Source organism: Cuculus canorus, chromosome 5 (assembly GCF_017976375.1).
Source record: "Cuculus canorus isolate bCucCan1 chromosome 5, bCucCan1.pri, whole genome shotgun sequence".
NCBI classification, from domain to species: domain Eukaryota; kingdom Metazoa; phylum Chordata; class Aves; order Cuculiformes; family Cuculidae; genus Cuculus; species Cuculus canorus.
Window position 1 is genome coordinate 16,905,159 of NC_071405.1, and position 15,069 is coordinate 16,920,227.

Genomic DNA, 15,069 nt, shown 5'->3' on the forward strand with positions numbered 1-15,069 from the left:
GAGAGCCTGCACATCCCAAATGTGCTTTGACACCAATCAAGGATGGTTCCAAACAATCCCTGCCCAGCCATCCTTGCCTCCCTGCAGAGGAGCTCCTGCAAAAAGCATCTCCTTACGTGTCATTAGCTATCAAATCCTCCAGGATCTGCTCTGCAGCCTTTTCTGGAGGCTGGAGGCGGGAGCAAGCCATTTCCATGATGAATGCCATTTCCATGGAAATTGATTCTCCAATCAGTCGAAGGCACTGGACAAGACAGACAACATCACGAGACATCTCCAAATCTGCAATGAAAGAATCTAACTGTATACTTACAAGTGATTTCAAAGCGAAGGTGGGGGGAGGACCATTTAAAAACCAGTTAGTTCTACTCCCATCTGCAAATTACCAGCAGCAGAGTGGTCTCAGTCCCATACATCAAACTGACCCTTCCCCATTAGCTGAGAAGTCAAATTAAAACTTAAGAGTTGACAAGGGGAAGATTCAGGCTTTATTATTTGGAAAGTGAAAGACTGATGCAACAATAGAACACTGAATTTCCCTCTAAGGAATTTTCTCTGGCCACAGGTTGAAAGGAAGGAATTGGTGCGGCACAAGAAGAAAAAAATCTCAGGGCAAATGGCTGAGAGCTCGGCTCTGCCAAGCAGAACATGCTGTCATTGCAGCAGCTCCCCATCTGCAGCTGAGAGGGGATTCTCATCCTTAAAAGCAATTGGAAAATTCAGGATGGAGGGTTTCAGTCCTTTCTGTTTAAATTAAGTCCCATTTTTGGAAAAGTTTGGAAGGGACAGGGCAGGAACAGCTGGGCCTCCCAACTCTAGGCCTCCAGCTTTTTCCCTCCAATCCAGAAACAGCTCAACCAAAAGGACGATGATTTTCCTTTCTAAAAACATCGAAATCACTCCAGCATGAAAGTGGAGCTTAGGTAACATTTTCCGTTGCCTTTTCCTTGTCCTTCCACAGCCAGCAAAGCATAGAGGGCACTGTGGTGACAACATGAATTGTTGTGCATGCTGGCACTGACTTCCTGGAGACAAGGAACAGCACGGTCCTTCCCACAGCTTACATACAAACATGTATACAAAACCATTGCACTGAAAGCTGAGTTTGCAGCAGAGCCCAAGGCATCTGGAGGATCACAAGCTTAAGCTTCCCTGTAGTCTTTGAATCATAGAATTGCTTGGTTGGAAAAGACCTTTGAGATCAACTGTCTCTGTCCACTACTAAACCAGATCTCTAAGCATCTCATCTGCCAGCCTTTTAAACCCCTCGAGGGATGGGAATTCCCTTATCGCCCTGGGCAGTCTTTGCCAGTGCTTCACCACTTTTTCGGTCAAGGAATTATTCCTAATATTCAATCTAACCCTTCCCTGGCACAACTTGAGGCCATTTCCTCTCTTCCTATCACCTATGACTTGGGAGAAGAGACCAGCACTCACCACAACCTCCGTTCAGGAGCTGTAGACAGCGAAGAGGTCTCCCCTCAGCCTCCTTTTCTCCAGACTAAACAGCCCCAGGTCCCTCAGATGCCTCTCATAACCCTTGTTCTCCAGACTTTCCTCAGCTTTTGAAGAGTTTACTCCATCGAAACACAGAGACTGGGGAATGTTACCAAACAGAGCTGCTTGCAGAGCAGAGCAGATCTTATGGCTCTCAGTGGAGATAGCAAAGCTGAACAAGCACCCAGCTGAAACAATGTTAGCTAAGATTCACCCACAGGACCAGAAACAGGAGCTGCTGCATCCCACTCTTCACATCGGCACGCTACCAAGCTCCAACCTGGCTGATCTGTCCCACAGAGAGTGGGCACAAAGGCAGCAGCAGGTAACCACAGCCTACACGGGCACTTTGTAAAGCCACAAGAGCAAAGGATCTGCCAGAGCAGGCCCTGGTCACTGAGTAACGTGGCCCGAAACTGAAGATTCTTCCTTTTTTACATTATATAAAATGAGTCAGGACAGATTTGCAGCCTTGACACTATGTTCTACCTCCTGGTGGGAGCACGATGTCAGCTTTCACATAATAAAACTCACTGCAAATGACAATATAAGAAAACTATCTCCATGTAAACATGGAGTCAGGAGCATTCTGAGAGTCTGGAAACTCCCACACCCCACTGCCTCGGGCTTCCCTGACACACAGTGCTTCAGCCTCCAAGAACAAAAGAGCACCACGTCTCCTCACTTACCATCAAAGATTGCCGCGTCATCCTCGGTCAGGAGGTGCTCGTTAGAGAGGAGATAAAGATGGTCCACCAAAGAGCAGGGCATGAGGAAAGACAGGGAGCCCTAGAGAGGGGAGGATAAAGCCCTTGAGCTCCCCAAATCCACTCCGTAGCCAGAAGAATTCCTCCCCAGAGACAGCTGCTCCATTTGGCGGCACTGGCCAGTGAGCAATCATGTCCAAGCCTCACCTTCTTCAGCAGGCACACCATGCTTGTGTAGGGGTTCAGGAGCAGCGCCAGGGGCTGGGAGAGCGCTTCCTGGTACTGAAGGCAACAGGCATAGAACTTGGACCAGAACTCCAAATGCAGCTGCCAAAACTCCTCTGGTGAGCACTCGTATTCTGTCACACTGCCCTGGAACTGGTGGAACCAAAACAGGGCTTCAGCTGGATCCAGGCAGAGAAAAGCTCACAGGATCATGGAATGGTTTGGGTTGGAAGGGCCCTCAAAGCCCATCCAGTTCCACTCCCTGCCATCGGCAGGGACACCTCCCACTGGATCAGGGGCTCCAAGCCCCATCCAATCTGGCCTTCAACACCTCCACGGATGGGGCAGCCATCACTGCTTTGAACCAAAAGGACAACCAGTTGGTCTTTCAGGTATGTCCCCTAAGCAGATTATCTTCTGGCATTAAAAATCACAGCTCTGCGTGGTGGTAGCCAGCACCCATGTGCAGGGAGCTGAGAACAGGCAGCACGTTCTGTGTGACCAGCAAAGCAGAGAGACCAGAACGCTAGGGAAGAAAGGACTCCTAAAGAGGAGGGAATGGAAAAGCCAGGCACGAAGGATGGCAATTTGTACTTTCCATTTAAATAGTGAGGTAACTTCTTTAGAGAGAAAGGACAAAACAAGGCCTGGGGTCACTTTTTGCCTCATTGAACTTCACCAACCACCACAATAAAACACAAGAAGAAAACCTCATGGGGAAAAGAAGACTCACCTCCCTTTCCACGGCCAAGGTAACCTCTTTTTTTAACTCATCCCACGTCAGATCCATGTGTCTCTCGGTTCCTTGAGAAAAGATCTGAAAAGCAGCACAGCAAATGTTTGCTCAAGCAGCCCTGAGTGACATAAAGCAACCACAACCTCATCACCCAGTGCTTTGCCAGACAAACCAAGGCCAGTTGCTAAATGTGGGGTACAGGGAAGTACAGCCAGCTTCTCTCTCCCAGAGGAAAGGGAGGAACCTCCTTGCAGACAGTGCAGTGGGAGGCAAGGGAAGAAGTGCCGCACACCTTCATGGCAGCTCTCGCCCACACCTCACTGCAGGCCTCAAGGTCACAGCACAAAGAATCAAACCAGTTAGAGCAGCTGAGGTTTGGCTTCTCCGTTTTTCCTGAAAAGGCTTCACATGTTGCCTTGTTTTATCCTTAACAGTCCTGGAAGAGCCAGAACGAAGTGGATACCTTCTGAGAAACAGCTCTACAGTGGGCTGAGAGTCTCCATTCACCTGGCTAAAGCGGGAGGCAAGGAAGAGTAAGGTCTTCCTAAAGGAAAACACCTTCTGGGAACCACACGCTGCCTCCCGCCGTCAGCACATGCCGTCTGAAATACAGCACAGCAGACGCTCACTTGCTTCAGTGACTAAAGGTTTACAAACTATTAAATGCAAAGTGATGCCAGCCAAAAGCTCTGAGGAATTGGGTTGCCTCACATCTAAACAGCCAGGAAGAAGCTGAACAGAGCACACACCAAATGCTCTCTCACCAACCTGTAAAGCCTTCTGGATCGCTGCGTTTGTGAACCGCCCAGGCGTGAAGAGATACTCCAGGTAGGTTTCCTGCCAAGAGGACAAGACCTCAGTTTAAGACAACGTGTGTCAGGAGGACAGCATTCAAGAGACTGCTTCTGGGTCTTCCTCCCACCCTCAAACCCATCCCCTGGAGCTGTATTTCTTTCCAGCCTCAGTTCATGCCTACACTCTGCTCCAACCTCCCCCCTCCGATCCCAGTGATTGAACGTTGCTTCCCGCACACTCCAGATCTTATTTATTCATGTCTTGCCTCAAGGCTCTCTTTTGCCTGACTTGAAATTCTCCTTAGCCCTCAACTTCTGGTTTCATAGCCAAGCCTAGCACTTCAATGCGGTGGTGACAGAGGCGAAGGCTCGTCCCCTTTAATTTGGAGTAATTTTAAGGCAGTATTGGTATAATTTGTACACTTGCAACTGTCTTAACGTTCTCCTCCTGGGGAGAGAAGCTTCGTTAGTTCTCGTTGCTATTACAGTCAGCTCACCCTGAGGTCCTGGTCCTGTTGAACTATCACCTCCTCCTCTGGCAGTGGCTGCACAAAGACTTGGTTCCACTGCCCCGCCACATTTCTGGAAGGAAAACAAATTCAGGATCAGCTTTGCATTGCAAAGCTCCAACACAGCGCATGTGGGATCAGCCACCTGAGCCAAACCCATCCCTTCCACCGGCAACAGCAGACTTTAAAGCGACCACAGCCCCTCGGATCTGGTAATGGAAGAGCTTTGACTACTGACAAGCAAGAGGCGAGCTGAACAGCAGCATTCCCAGTGCTGAGCTAACAATCAGGTTGGATTCTCTTATTCATACCAACGTTCTCCATCACGTACGCTCATCAAGCTACTCTTTCTCAGCCTGACCACTGTTCTGCCTAAATCTGCAAGCTCACAGCATTTGCTACCCAGAATTCAACCCCCTAGTCTGGTCATTCACCTGCCGGCCTCTTCAGCTTTATAAAGGCAGAGCTGATCTAAAAATGTCTTTCCTGGAAGAGATCGGTCGACTATGGCTTGAAGGAGCTGCCGGTGAAGTACAGCCTGCCCTTGGCCATGCTTGCAGCAGACTCCACTTGAAACATGCCTCCCACCCAGCTTTTCACATTTTTCACATTCCTGCAGCTGAGCTTTATTATAAAGCAGAACTGAAAGAAAAAAACCTAAACCCACATATTCTGCACTGTAGGAAGAGAGCTGAGCATGTGACACTGCAATAGGAAGAACTAGGCACTGCTGCATCTCAGTCAGCAAAGCAGGACAGAAAAATACCCAAGAAGCTCGATCGGAGCCTTTAGTGAGCAGCACGTGGAGATGCTTCTGCAGTTACCCCCGCGAGGCTGTCAATGCCAGTGATTCAGTGCAGAAACTCACTGCTCAAAGTTGATGTATTTCACAATGGTTTGGCTCTCTTCGTTGTGCCAGAGTGCCCAGATTTCAGCTGAGGTTAAGGCAAAGTCAATGAGAGTCTCCTAGAGAAAGAGAGGGCAAACATTTATCTTCTTATCAGAAACTCAACTACAGTAGAGAGACGTGTGTAGTAAAAACATTCCCTCATATAATATAACCACACTTTAGAAAGGATTCTTTATTCACAGATAAATCATAGAATTGCAGAATGGTTTGGAATGGACCTCAAAGCCCTTCCAGTCCCACCCTCTGTCATGGGCAGGGACACCTCCCACTGGATCAGGGGCTCCAAGCCTCATCCAACCTGGCCTTCAACACCTCCGGGGATGGGGCAGATGTCACTGCTCCAGGCAATCTGGGCCAGGGCCTCCCCACTCTCATGGTGAAGAATTTCTCCCTCATGTCTAATTCAAATCTCTCCCCTTCCAATTTAAAGTCACTCCTCCCCATCCTATCCCTGAACCCCCTGATGAAGAGCCCCTCCCCAGCTTTCCTGAAGCCCCTTTCAGTACTGGAAAGCTGCTCTAAGGTCTCCCCACAGCCTCCTCTTCTCCAGGCTCAACAACTTCAACTCTCTCAGCCTTTCCTTCTACAGGAGGTGCTCCAACCCTCGCATCATCTCCGTGGCCTCCTCTGCACTCGCTCCAACAGTTCCATGTCCTTCCTATGTTGGGGATTCCAGAACTGGATGCAGGGCTCCAGGTGGGGTCTCACCAGAGCAGAGCAGAGGGGCAGAATTCCCTCCCTCCCTGATGGTCCCACTGCTCTGCATGCAGCCCAGGACACGGTTGGTTTCTGGACTGGGAGTGCGTGTTGCTATCTCATGTTGAACTTCTCATACCCCAGCACCCCAAGTCCAAGTCCTTCTCCTTAGGGGTGCTCTCAAATCCCCAAGTCCCCAGATCTGACCTCTCAGCGAGCACCACCCCCCCCCCCCCCGTCTCTGCCTTCAGGGGAGCTGGGCCACGGCACTCACCTGCGAGGAGAACAGAGAGGATATGTGGTCAAGGCTGTAGCGGTTGCTCTCGGTGCTCACCAGCTGGAAGACACAGAACTACAAACACATCTCATAAGTCACCTGCTAGAGGACAGTAACCAGCACATCATGGGGATGCTCATCTCTCCACTCCCACTCCATGCCTAATCACAGAAACACTGAGGTTGGAAAAGACCTCTAAGATCATCCAGTCCAATCATCAGCCCAACCCCACCATACCAACTAAACTATGTCTGGAAATGCCACAGCTACCCATCTTTTAAACACCTCCAGGGATGGAGACTCCACTACTGCCTTGGGCAGCCCCTGCCACGGTTTCACCACTCTTCCAGTAAAGACATCTTTCCTAATATCCAGTCTAATCCTGCCCTGGGGCAACTTGAGGCCATTTCCTCTCTTCCTACACCTGTGACTTGGGAGAAGTGACCAACACCCACCTTGCCAACCACCTTTCCAGGAGTGGCACAGAGCACTGAGGTCTCCCCTCAGCCTTCTCTTCTCCAGACTAAACAACCCCAGGTCCCTCAACCACCTCTTATAAACCTTGTTCTCCTGCCCTTTCCCCAGCTTTGTTCCCTTCTCCAGACACGCTCCAGCCCCTCAATGTCCTTCTTGGTGTGAGGGGCCCAGAACTGAAGCCAGGATTCGAGGTACAGCCTCACCAGCACTGAGTCCAGGTTGATGATCCCTTCCCTGCTCCTGCTGGCCACACCATGGCTGATCCAAACTAGGATGCTGGTGGCCTTTTTGGCCACCTGGGCCACTGCTGGCTCACTAGCACTGATGCTCCAGTCAGCAGACCTCAAGGGCTGAGGACAGGAGGGCCAAGCTGAGCACACCACAACTGCCAGCCATGGATCCAGCTAAGCTGACTCTCTGTGCTGCTACCAACATCACTGACTTCACCCCATCCAACAAGGACATTAATCTCTGCCTCAGTCTGAAAGGACTTCTAGTCGCCTTCATAACGACTAAAACACAAAATGTGAACACCACCACTTCTGCAGCAGTGGTGACACCACAATGCAGGCAAGGATGGAGATGAAGGTGGGAAAGCCTCGAATCCTCAGGCTGCATGCTGCAAACCAAGCCCAAGCACTAGGTTGACAGCAGAAGCCACAACAAGTACTCCTACTCCGTATGTGAATCCTCTGGAGAACAGCAAGGGTAAGCTGTCCAACAGATGGGATCGCTCTGTCCTGATAACTTTACTATTCACTGCACAAAGCCAAAGTTCTATAGAAGCCAGCATTTGACATCGCATAACAACACATCTGCATGCTCCCAGGGGCCCAACATAAATACCTCATCAGTATTTCCACATTTTTAGCTCCTTTCAGACATCATCTTTTCCCACGACACATATGTACTTTTAGGATCCTACCAGAACAGGAGGTGAACAAGAGAACCAGTGCTCACAGCTCAGCTCGGTCACAGTCACGCTACTCCCAGCCAGGAGCATGCGCTTCTTGCAGTGTTTTGAGACTAAAACCGTTTGTTTATTAGGAAAGCGCAGCTGTCCCCAGAGGGACAGACGTGAAACTTTTCCCTACTTCTTGTCTTAGAGACCTAAATCCAAGGAGAAATGACCTATTTTCTGCATGCCCAAGAAGGATGTGTTCACAGTGAGGAAGCCCTGTCACTCCATACCTGCCCCTGCTTGGGCGCGTGGATGTAGACGCCGAGGTAAAGGCCCAGGGACGGGGAGAAGGCCAGGCGCAGCCGGTGCCCGGTCCCAGCTGCAAGCCGCAAGTCCCTGCTCACTGGCATAAACTCCAGCAGATCAGCAACCATCAGGCACATTTGATCCTACACAAAATAAAGGGGAATCAGAAAAGTAGCACAGGAAAGACTTGGGACTGAGAAACAACCCTCCTCCTTCATCCTTCCCCTTCTGGATAAAGTCTGCCCAGATCTTCTGCTACAGGATGCAAGGAAAGCACCTGAACACATATCTGAGCTGCTGCTTGGCCTTCCTCACCTCCCCTGTGCCGTACCCCATCAAGCACAGAGAATTATTGAATGGGATGGGTTGGAATGGACCTCAAAGCCCATCTAGTTCCACCCCCTGCCATGGGCAGGGACACCTCCCACTGGATCAGGGGCTTGGAGCCTTCAACACCTCCAGGGATGGGGCAGCCACCACTGCTCTGGGCAACCTGGGCCAGGGTGTCCCCATCCTCATAGCAAAATGTTTCTCTCTAAGATCTCATCTCAATCTCCCCTCTTTCAGCTCAAAACCCTTCCCCTCGTCCTATCCCTGTACTCCCTGATCAAGAGCCACTCCCCAGCTTTCCTGGAGCCCCTTTCAGTCCTGGGAGGATGCTCCAAGGTCTTTCTGCAGTCTTCTCCAGGCTGAACAACCCCAACCCTCTCAGCCTGGCCTCAGATGGGAGGTGCTCCAGCCCTCACATCATCTCCGTGGCCTCCTCTGGACTTCCTCTAATAGACCCATGTCCTTTTTGTGCTAAGGACTCCAGAACTGGACACAGAACATAGGCTTTCAAAGCCCAGGCACGTACGCTAAGGCTTTCCCTCCCTCCTGTAACGCACACATTCCAACGCAGATGAGCCATGAAAGCACTTGTGCTGGTCCATTAGCTTTGGCACTGATGTTTGGAAGCAAGTGGCATGCAGCGAGCAGAGGCTTTTACTAACTTCTTGTTGATGAGGAGCCATATTAGACCCACTCTTATTACTGCTAACATAGTAGAAAATCCATTTGGTGTACCTGCTCGGCCCTGGAAGCTCCTGCCTGCTTCCCAAACACACCAGTATGATTGTAAATAACCCAGCGCAGCCTCTCACCCTATGGACAAGGCTTTCCTGCAGAGAAGACCCACCGCCCACTTTCCAAACATAGCTACTCAAACCCCCAATTTTCACAACCTGTCCTCAATCTCAGCGTGCAGAAGTCGGCTAAGCGACAATTTAATGGCAGATTAAATCTACACCGACCACTCAGGGTGCTTCTTCATCCTCAGACTCAGCAGCGATGGAAGAAGCTGATTTCCTGAGCACAGACAGGACTTGCTCACCTTGTAGGACCACATTCGAAGTTTATGGTCCTGACAGAGCGCGAACAGAAAGGCATCGTGATCCAGGCAGTGAACGGAGAGGCTGACGGGCAGGTCTGATGGGCCACAGTCACGTCTGAAAACAGAGTTTATTTCAACAGCTTGAAAGAAAAACAAGGCTGGCACATAGATTCTGGGCACAGGTTCTATCGCGCTGTGTTTAAATCCAAATAAATCAGCAGTGGTGGACCAGGAGGAGAGGGCAGTTCTCCATCTGCTTTAGCAGAGTTGAAACATGTTTCCAGCTTCCCCAGTCTTGCGCTTCCAGAACATGGATGAAGGATCCACAGGAAAGCAGGGATCCAACCAGCCCCGAGCAACTGTCAAAGTCATTCAGGGCACTGGGGGACTAGATTCTCAAGCAACAGGGCCTAGAATTTGACTGATTGCTCCAAAATATCGTAACAATTACAACCCAACCCGAAGCTGCGCCTGCACACAGAGCGTCCGTATCAGCCACACGTAACCTCTGCCGGTCAGGAACAAGGCTGACATCTCAGTACAAGGGCAAGAACACACAACTGCTGTAATCCCTAATCTGCACTGGCTGCAAGCCATATCCTGGGCAAATCCTCGGAGGCCAATTACTCGCTATAACATATTTGCAGACACAGACACACAGAACCAGCAGGACCCCATTAAGATGAACTAATCCAGTGTTCCAGTCCCAACTTCCGTACCGTGAAAGGTCCTGTGACCCAGTTAACTGTTTTGGTGCAGTATTTATAGATGCTGACTTGCTCGCCTTCGACTGCAGCTACAAACTCAAGGGGAGAGAGCCAGAAAGGCAAAAGTCAGTTCCACTTGCCCACCCCTAGACACAAACCTGATGGCAGTTGGCATCCAACCGGTGAGGAACCGCTGCACCACCGAGCTCTGTTTCAATTCCACGACTGAAAACGTCCCTTTCAAAATAAATGTGGTAATAAAAAAGAAATTGAGTACTCATTAACAACATATTTACTGCCCCCAGCCAGGGGCTTCCCAGGCTGGATTCAGAAGAGCTTTTGAGCATGTGGGGTTGATTTGTAGGACATGTGCCAAAAATCAAATGCAAACAAAGTTCAGAGCAAGGGGAGGGGATGTCACACACACGGAGGAGCGCTGGGCAGAGGCAGACGCGAGGAGGCAGCCTGCTCCCCCTCCTTACCAGGCACATCGTGAGGAGGCAGCTTCAGGATGAAGATCCCTCCAGAAGCAGAAGGCAGAGCAAAGAGAGCCTCCCCCTCGCTGCTAAGCCACGCCGCTGAGGCGACGGAATTTGGCGCCAGGCCTGGCACATTGGGAATCACACAGTAATTCAAAGGGTCTCTGAAGTTGATTTTGCCGATATCTGTAAACACTGACTGCATTTGACTCTCTGTTATCAGCTCCTGGAGGAGGGAAATGGCAGAGTACAAATCCTGAGTACAAGAGCCACAGAAAACCAACCTAATGCCTGTGGAATGACAGCTGCGACACTGCTACTGATAAAAGGATCTCCCAGTAAGAACTCTCATCAACACCACTCCTGTTCTCTTACTGTTAACCCCTGACCACTGCTCTTCAGAAGCAGAATGGAAAGGGATTTCAAATCCTGCAATTCTCTGCCCCCAAACATGGTGTCACAGTGCAGGAAGCATCTGCTCTGTACCACGGAGCAGGGAGCAGCCCCTTAGTAGGTGAGGTGTGTTCCCCACTGTGTTCCTTCCCAGCTTCCTGTGCACTTCCAGCCAGTTTGGGGAGCCGAGGGAGGAAGAGAGAAGCCTCTGATGCTGCAGAAGCGCTGCTCAGCAACTGCTCCAGCAGCAGCACGTTCCCAGCTCTGCTTTGGACACAAATCCGCACATAGCACCACACAAGCAGAGAAAAACAACTCTGTTCCAGCCCAAAACAGTACACACTCTGCTCAGCAGTGAAAAAAAATCCAGCTCGACTGGAAAGAGCTCGGGAAAAGTCGAGCTTCCCACCCATCGGCAGTGTTTCTTCAGCCAGCCCACACTACATCGGCATGAAGGCAGCCACAGGATTTGCGTGAAGCCCTGCAACACGCAGGTCACACAGTCACTGTCCCCAAAATGGGATGGGAGACTAGGAAAAGAAGGGTAAAAGGCAGAAAACTTGGGGGTTGAGATAAAAAAACCAAAAACAAATGCTTAATAAATGAAAGTCAAACAGAAGAAGAGAGAAGAAAACAAAACAAGGGATGCAAAGGCTGGATAGAGCAACACTGAGCCAACTTCCAAGCAAAAGATACTAGTTCTTCCCCAAAACCCTCTTTTTCTTCTTATCGCTGAGCATGAATACATGGAAGGCACATCCCTTTTGTTACTTCGGGTTATCTGCCTGGTTGTGACCCACCCCAAACCACTGTACATCCCTAAATCTCTTCACAGGGCGGCCTTGAGGTTGCACAAACACTGCTCAGCAAAAGCAAAGTTACCAGCATGTTAACAATACTCTCTTGGTCATGAGTTCAAAATACAAGATACTATGATGAAAATTAACTCTGCAGTGGCCAAAACTGACCCTGGCCCTGGTCAAAACCAACCCTGATCCTGGCAGCACAGGTGGGAAGCAGCACTTTGTGCCTGTGCTGAAAAGCACACAAGACCTTCGCTATCTTGCAGCTTTACTAAGGGCTCCTTATACACAGAACAGAGGCCAGCAGCTGAAAGAGGCAGGGAGCAGGCCAGCCCAGTACTCACGCTGCGGTACATGCGGGCGGGATGCGGCAGGAGCAGGCGATGCACCGTCTGCCCGGTGATCAGCAGGATGACCAAGTGGCTCTGTATCTCGCACACATGCACGCCGCCCGGGAGAAATGGGCAACCCTGGATACAGAGGCGTACGGAGTTGTTCAGGAGGTTGACATCCAGAGATTCCTCTACCAGCTCCACTGTGTCTCCTGATGTTGTCCTGAGGGAAGAGATCATAGAATCATGGAACGGTTTGGGTTGGAACTCAAAGCTCACCCAGTTCCTCTGCCGCAGGCAGAGACATCTCAAAGTGGATCAGGAGGTTCCAAGTCCCATACAAACTGGCCTTCAGCACCTCCAGGGACGGACGGGGCAGCCACCGCTGCTCTGAAAATCATCCTGCCTACCCTCACAGCAAAACATTTCTCCCTAAGATCTCATCTCCATCTCCCCTCTTTCAGCTCCAAACCGTTCCCCTCGTCCTGTCCCTGCCCTCCCCAATCAAGAGCCCCCTCCCCAGCCTCCCTGGAGCCCACACACTGTAGCGCTTACACCACTGCCTGATTCCTCACGACCCATGTCACATCTTGACACGGTAAAGGTTTACAAACATTGGTTATAACTTTTTCCCCCACCACCTTACCAGGTTTTTCCCTACAGCAGCAAATCACATTTCTCCCTAAGATCTCAGCCCAACCTCCCCTCCTTCAGCTCCAAACCCTTACCCTCGCCTTTTCCCTGCACCCCGTGACCCGGAACCCCTCCCCCAGCTCCCCAGAGCCGCTCCCGCGCTGGAGGCCGCTCTGGACTCCCTCAGCCCCGTCTCCCCCGGCCCGAGCCCGCTCTCACCATCGCACGAAGCGGTTCCTGGCGGCAGCCGCGAGCTGCGCGCTCTCGCGGTAGCAGAACCCTCCGGCGCTGTCCCCGTAGCGGCCGGTGGGGAGCGGAGCCGTTCCCGGCGGAGTAAACACCACGTTCCGAAAGCGGCGGGGCGGGTCCCGAACGGGGTCACCAAGTTCCAGGCAGCTACGCTCCGCCAGCCCCGCCGCCATCTTGGCGCGCGCCTGCCCGCCGCGGCCACGCGGGGCATCACGGGAAAGGGCGCGGGGCAGGGCGGGAAGGGGCGGGGCGGGGGTAGAGGGGGAGAGCGGGAGAAGAGGGACAGTAGGGGAGAGGGGGGAGAGAGGGGAGGCGGTAATGGCGGAGAGGGTAATGGGGAGGGAGAGAGGAGAGGGGGAGAGAGGAGAAGGGAGGGGAGGGGAGGAGTGATAGGGAGAGGGGAGGGGTGGTGGGGAGGGGGGAGGGAGAGGAGGGGAGAGGGAAGGGTGATGGGTAGAGGGGAGGGGAGAGGGAAGGGTGATGGGTAGAGGGGACGGGAGGAGAGGTGATGGGGAGAGGTGATGAGGATAGGGGATGGGAGGGCCGCCCCCTGGCGGGCGGGGGGAGAAGAACGGAGGAGGGAGAGCGAAGGGGGTAATGGGGGGGAGGAGAAGGGGATGATGGGGAGAGAGATTGGTGAGAGGGGAGAGGGGAGGGGGAAAGGAGAGGAGGGGAGGGGGATGGGGAGATGGGAGAGGGTTTGAGGAGGCGAGGAATGGGAAGAGGGGAGTGGCAGAGGAGAGAAGGGGAGAGGGGTTTGGGGAGGATGACGGGAAGGGGAGAGGGAAGAAGAGGGTGTCATGGGAGAGGGAGATGACGGAGGGGAGAGGGGGAGGGAGGGGAGAGGGATTGGGGAGGGGGGATGGGGGAGAGGGCATGGGGAGAGGATGGGGAAGAGGGGTTTGAAGGGGTGGAGAGGATGGGGGAGAGGGGATGGGAAGAGGGTGATGGGGGAGGGAGGGATGGGGAGGGGAGAGGGAGGAGGAGGGGATGAGGGGAGGGGTTTGGGGAAGGGGAGAGGGGAATGGGGGGATGGGGAGGGGTAAACGGAAGGGGGTAAAGGGGGAGAGAGGATGTGGGAGTGGGGAGGGGAAGTAGGAGAGAAGGTGATGGAGGAAGGAGGAAGAGGAGGGGATGGGGAGGGGTTTCAGGAGGGGGTATTGGAACGGGGACTGGGAAGAGGGGGAAGGGGAGAGGGGTTAAGGGGAGGGGGTGGGAGGAGAAGGGAGAGGGAGGGGGAGATAGAATAGGAGGGAAGGGGAGTGGGAGAGGGCAGGAAGGGATGAGGAAATGGGGGAGAGGGGAACGGGAAGGTGGAAGGAGGGGATGGGAAGGGGGATTTGGGGAGAGGGGTTCTGAGCGGGGGGATTTGGGGAGGGGGTCTGTGGAGAAGGGAAGAGGAGTGGAGCAAGATGGGGAGAGGGGATGGGGGCAGAGAGTCGAGAACGTCTTTGGGTGAGAGGGTGGGAAGAGGGGCTTGGGTAAAGGTTCTGGGAACAGGAGGACTGGGAAGAGGGGATGGGGAGAGGGACTGGCGAGGGAGGATGGGGAGGGGTTTGGGGAGGAAGTAAGGAGAAAGGGGAAGGGGTCTGAGGAGAGGGATTTGGGGATGCAGTACGGGGAGAGGGGAAGGTGAGGGGCTCTGGGGATGGAGATTTGAGGAGAGGGACTGGGAAAGAGAATACAACCAGCGCCCACCATGCCAGCACCCACGATGCTAGCTCCCAGCACCCACCTCTTGCCCATGCAAGCACCTGCCTGGTGGCCGTGCCTCTGCCCTGGTGACGGAGCCGGCAGACCCTGCCCGGTGCATGCCAGGCCATTGGTGCCACACCACTGGTTGGGCCGGCAGGGATGGCAGGGACCCTGCCAGCCCCACCACCCCGATGAGGCCACACGGTCCTCCGTGACGCATCTGTGCCAGAGTCTGGCCGGGCACGGGGGCAGCCAGCCCTGAACAATCCTGCCTTTGAGCCCGAGCCTGGTGCCAGCGGCACGAGGCACTCGCCCGCAGAATGGTCCCATTCTGGTGGCGCAGGTGCTATGCATGGGTTGGTGCTCCAGCT

The 15,069-nt window shown here is 52.9% G+C and overlaps 1 protein-coding gene across 1 annotated transcript in view; it reads right to left on the reverse strand.

Annotated features, from left to right (window-relative positions):
• NUP160 (nucleoporin 160) overlaps positions 1 to 13,217 on the reverse strand; it is a 30,446-nt gene extending 17,229 nt beyond the window's left edge. The window contains exons 1-14 of the mRNA XM_054068272.1: positions 12,974 to 13,217; positions 12,134 to 12,344; positions 10,597 to 10,819; positions 10,273 to 10,351; positions 9,408 to 9,522; positions 8,020 to 8,178; positions 6,349 to 6,426; positions 5,337 to 5,434; positions 4,457 to 4,541; positions 3,934 to 4,002; positions 3,163 to 3,246; positions 2,412 to 2,582; positions 2,187 to 2,286; positions 117 to 282 (exon numbers count right to left, since the gene is read on the reverse strand). Coding sequence (XP_053924247.1) covers positions 117 to 282; positions 2,187 to 2,286; positions 2,412 to 2,582; positions 3,163 to 3,246; positions 3,934 to 4,002; positions 4,457 to 4,541; positions 5,337 to 5,434; positions 6,349 to 6,426; positions 8,020 to 8,178; positions 9,408 to 9,522; positions 10,273 to 10,351; positions 10,597 to 10,819; positions 12,134 to 12,344; positions 12,974 to 13,176 — 1,841 coding nt within the window. The 5' untranslated portion in view covers positions 13,177 to 13,217. The remainder of the gene's footprint in view (positions 1 to 116; positions 283 to 2,186; positions 2,287 to 2,411; positions 2,583 to 3,162; positions 3,247 to 3,933; positions 4,003 to 4,456; positions 4,542 to 5,336; positions 5,435 to 6,348; positions 6,427 to 8,019; positions 8,179 to 9,407; positions 9,523 to 10,272; positions 10,352 to 10,596; positions 10,820 to 12,133; positions 12,345 to 12,973) is intronic.
• Between the last annotated feature and the right edge of the window lie 1,852 nt (positions 13,218 to 15,069).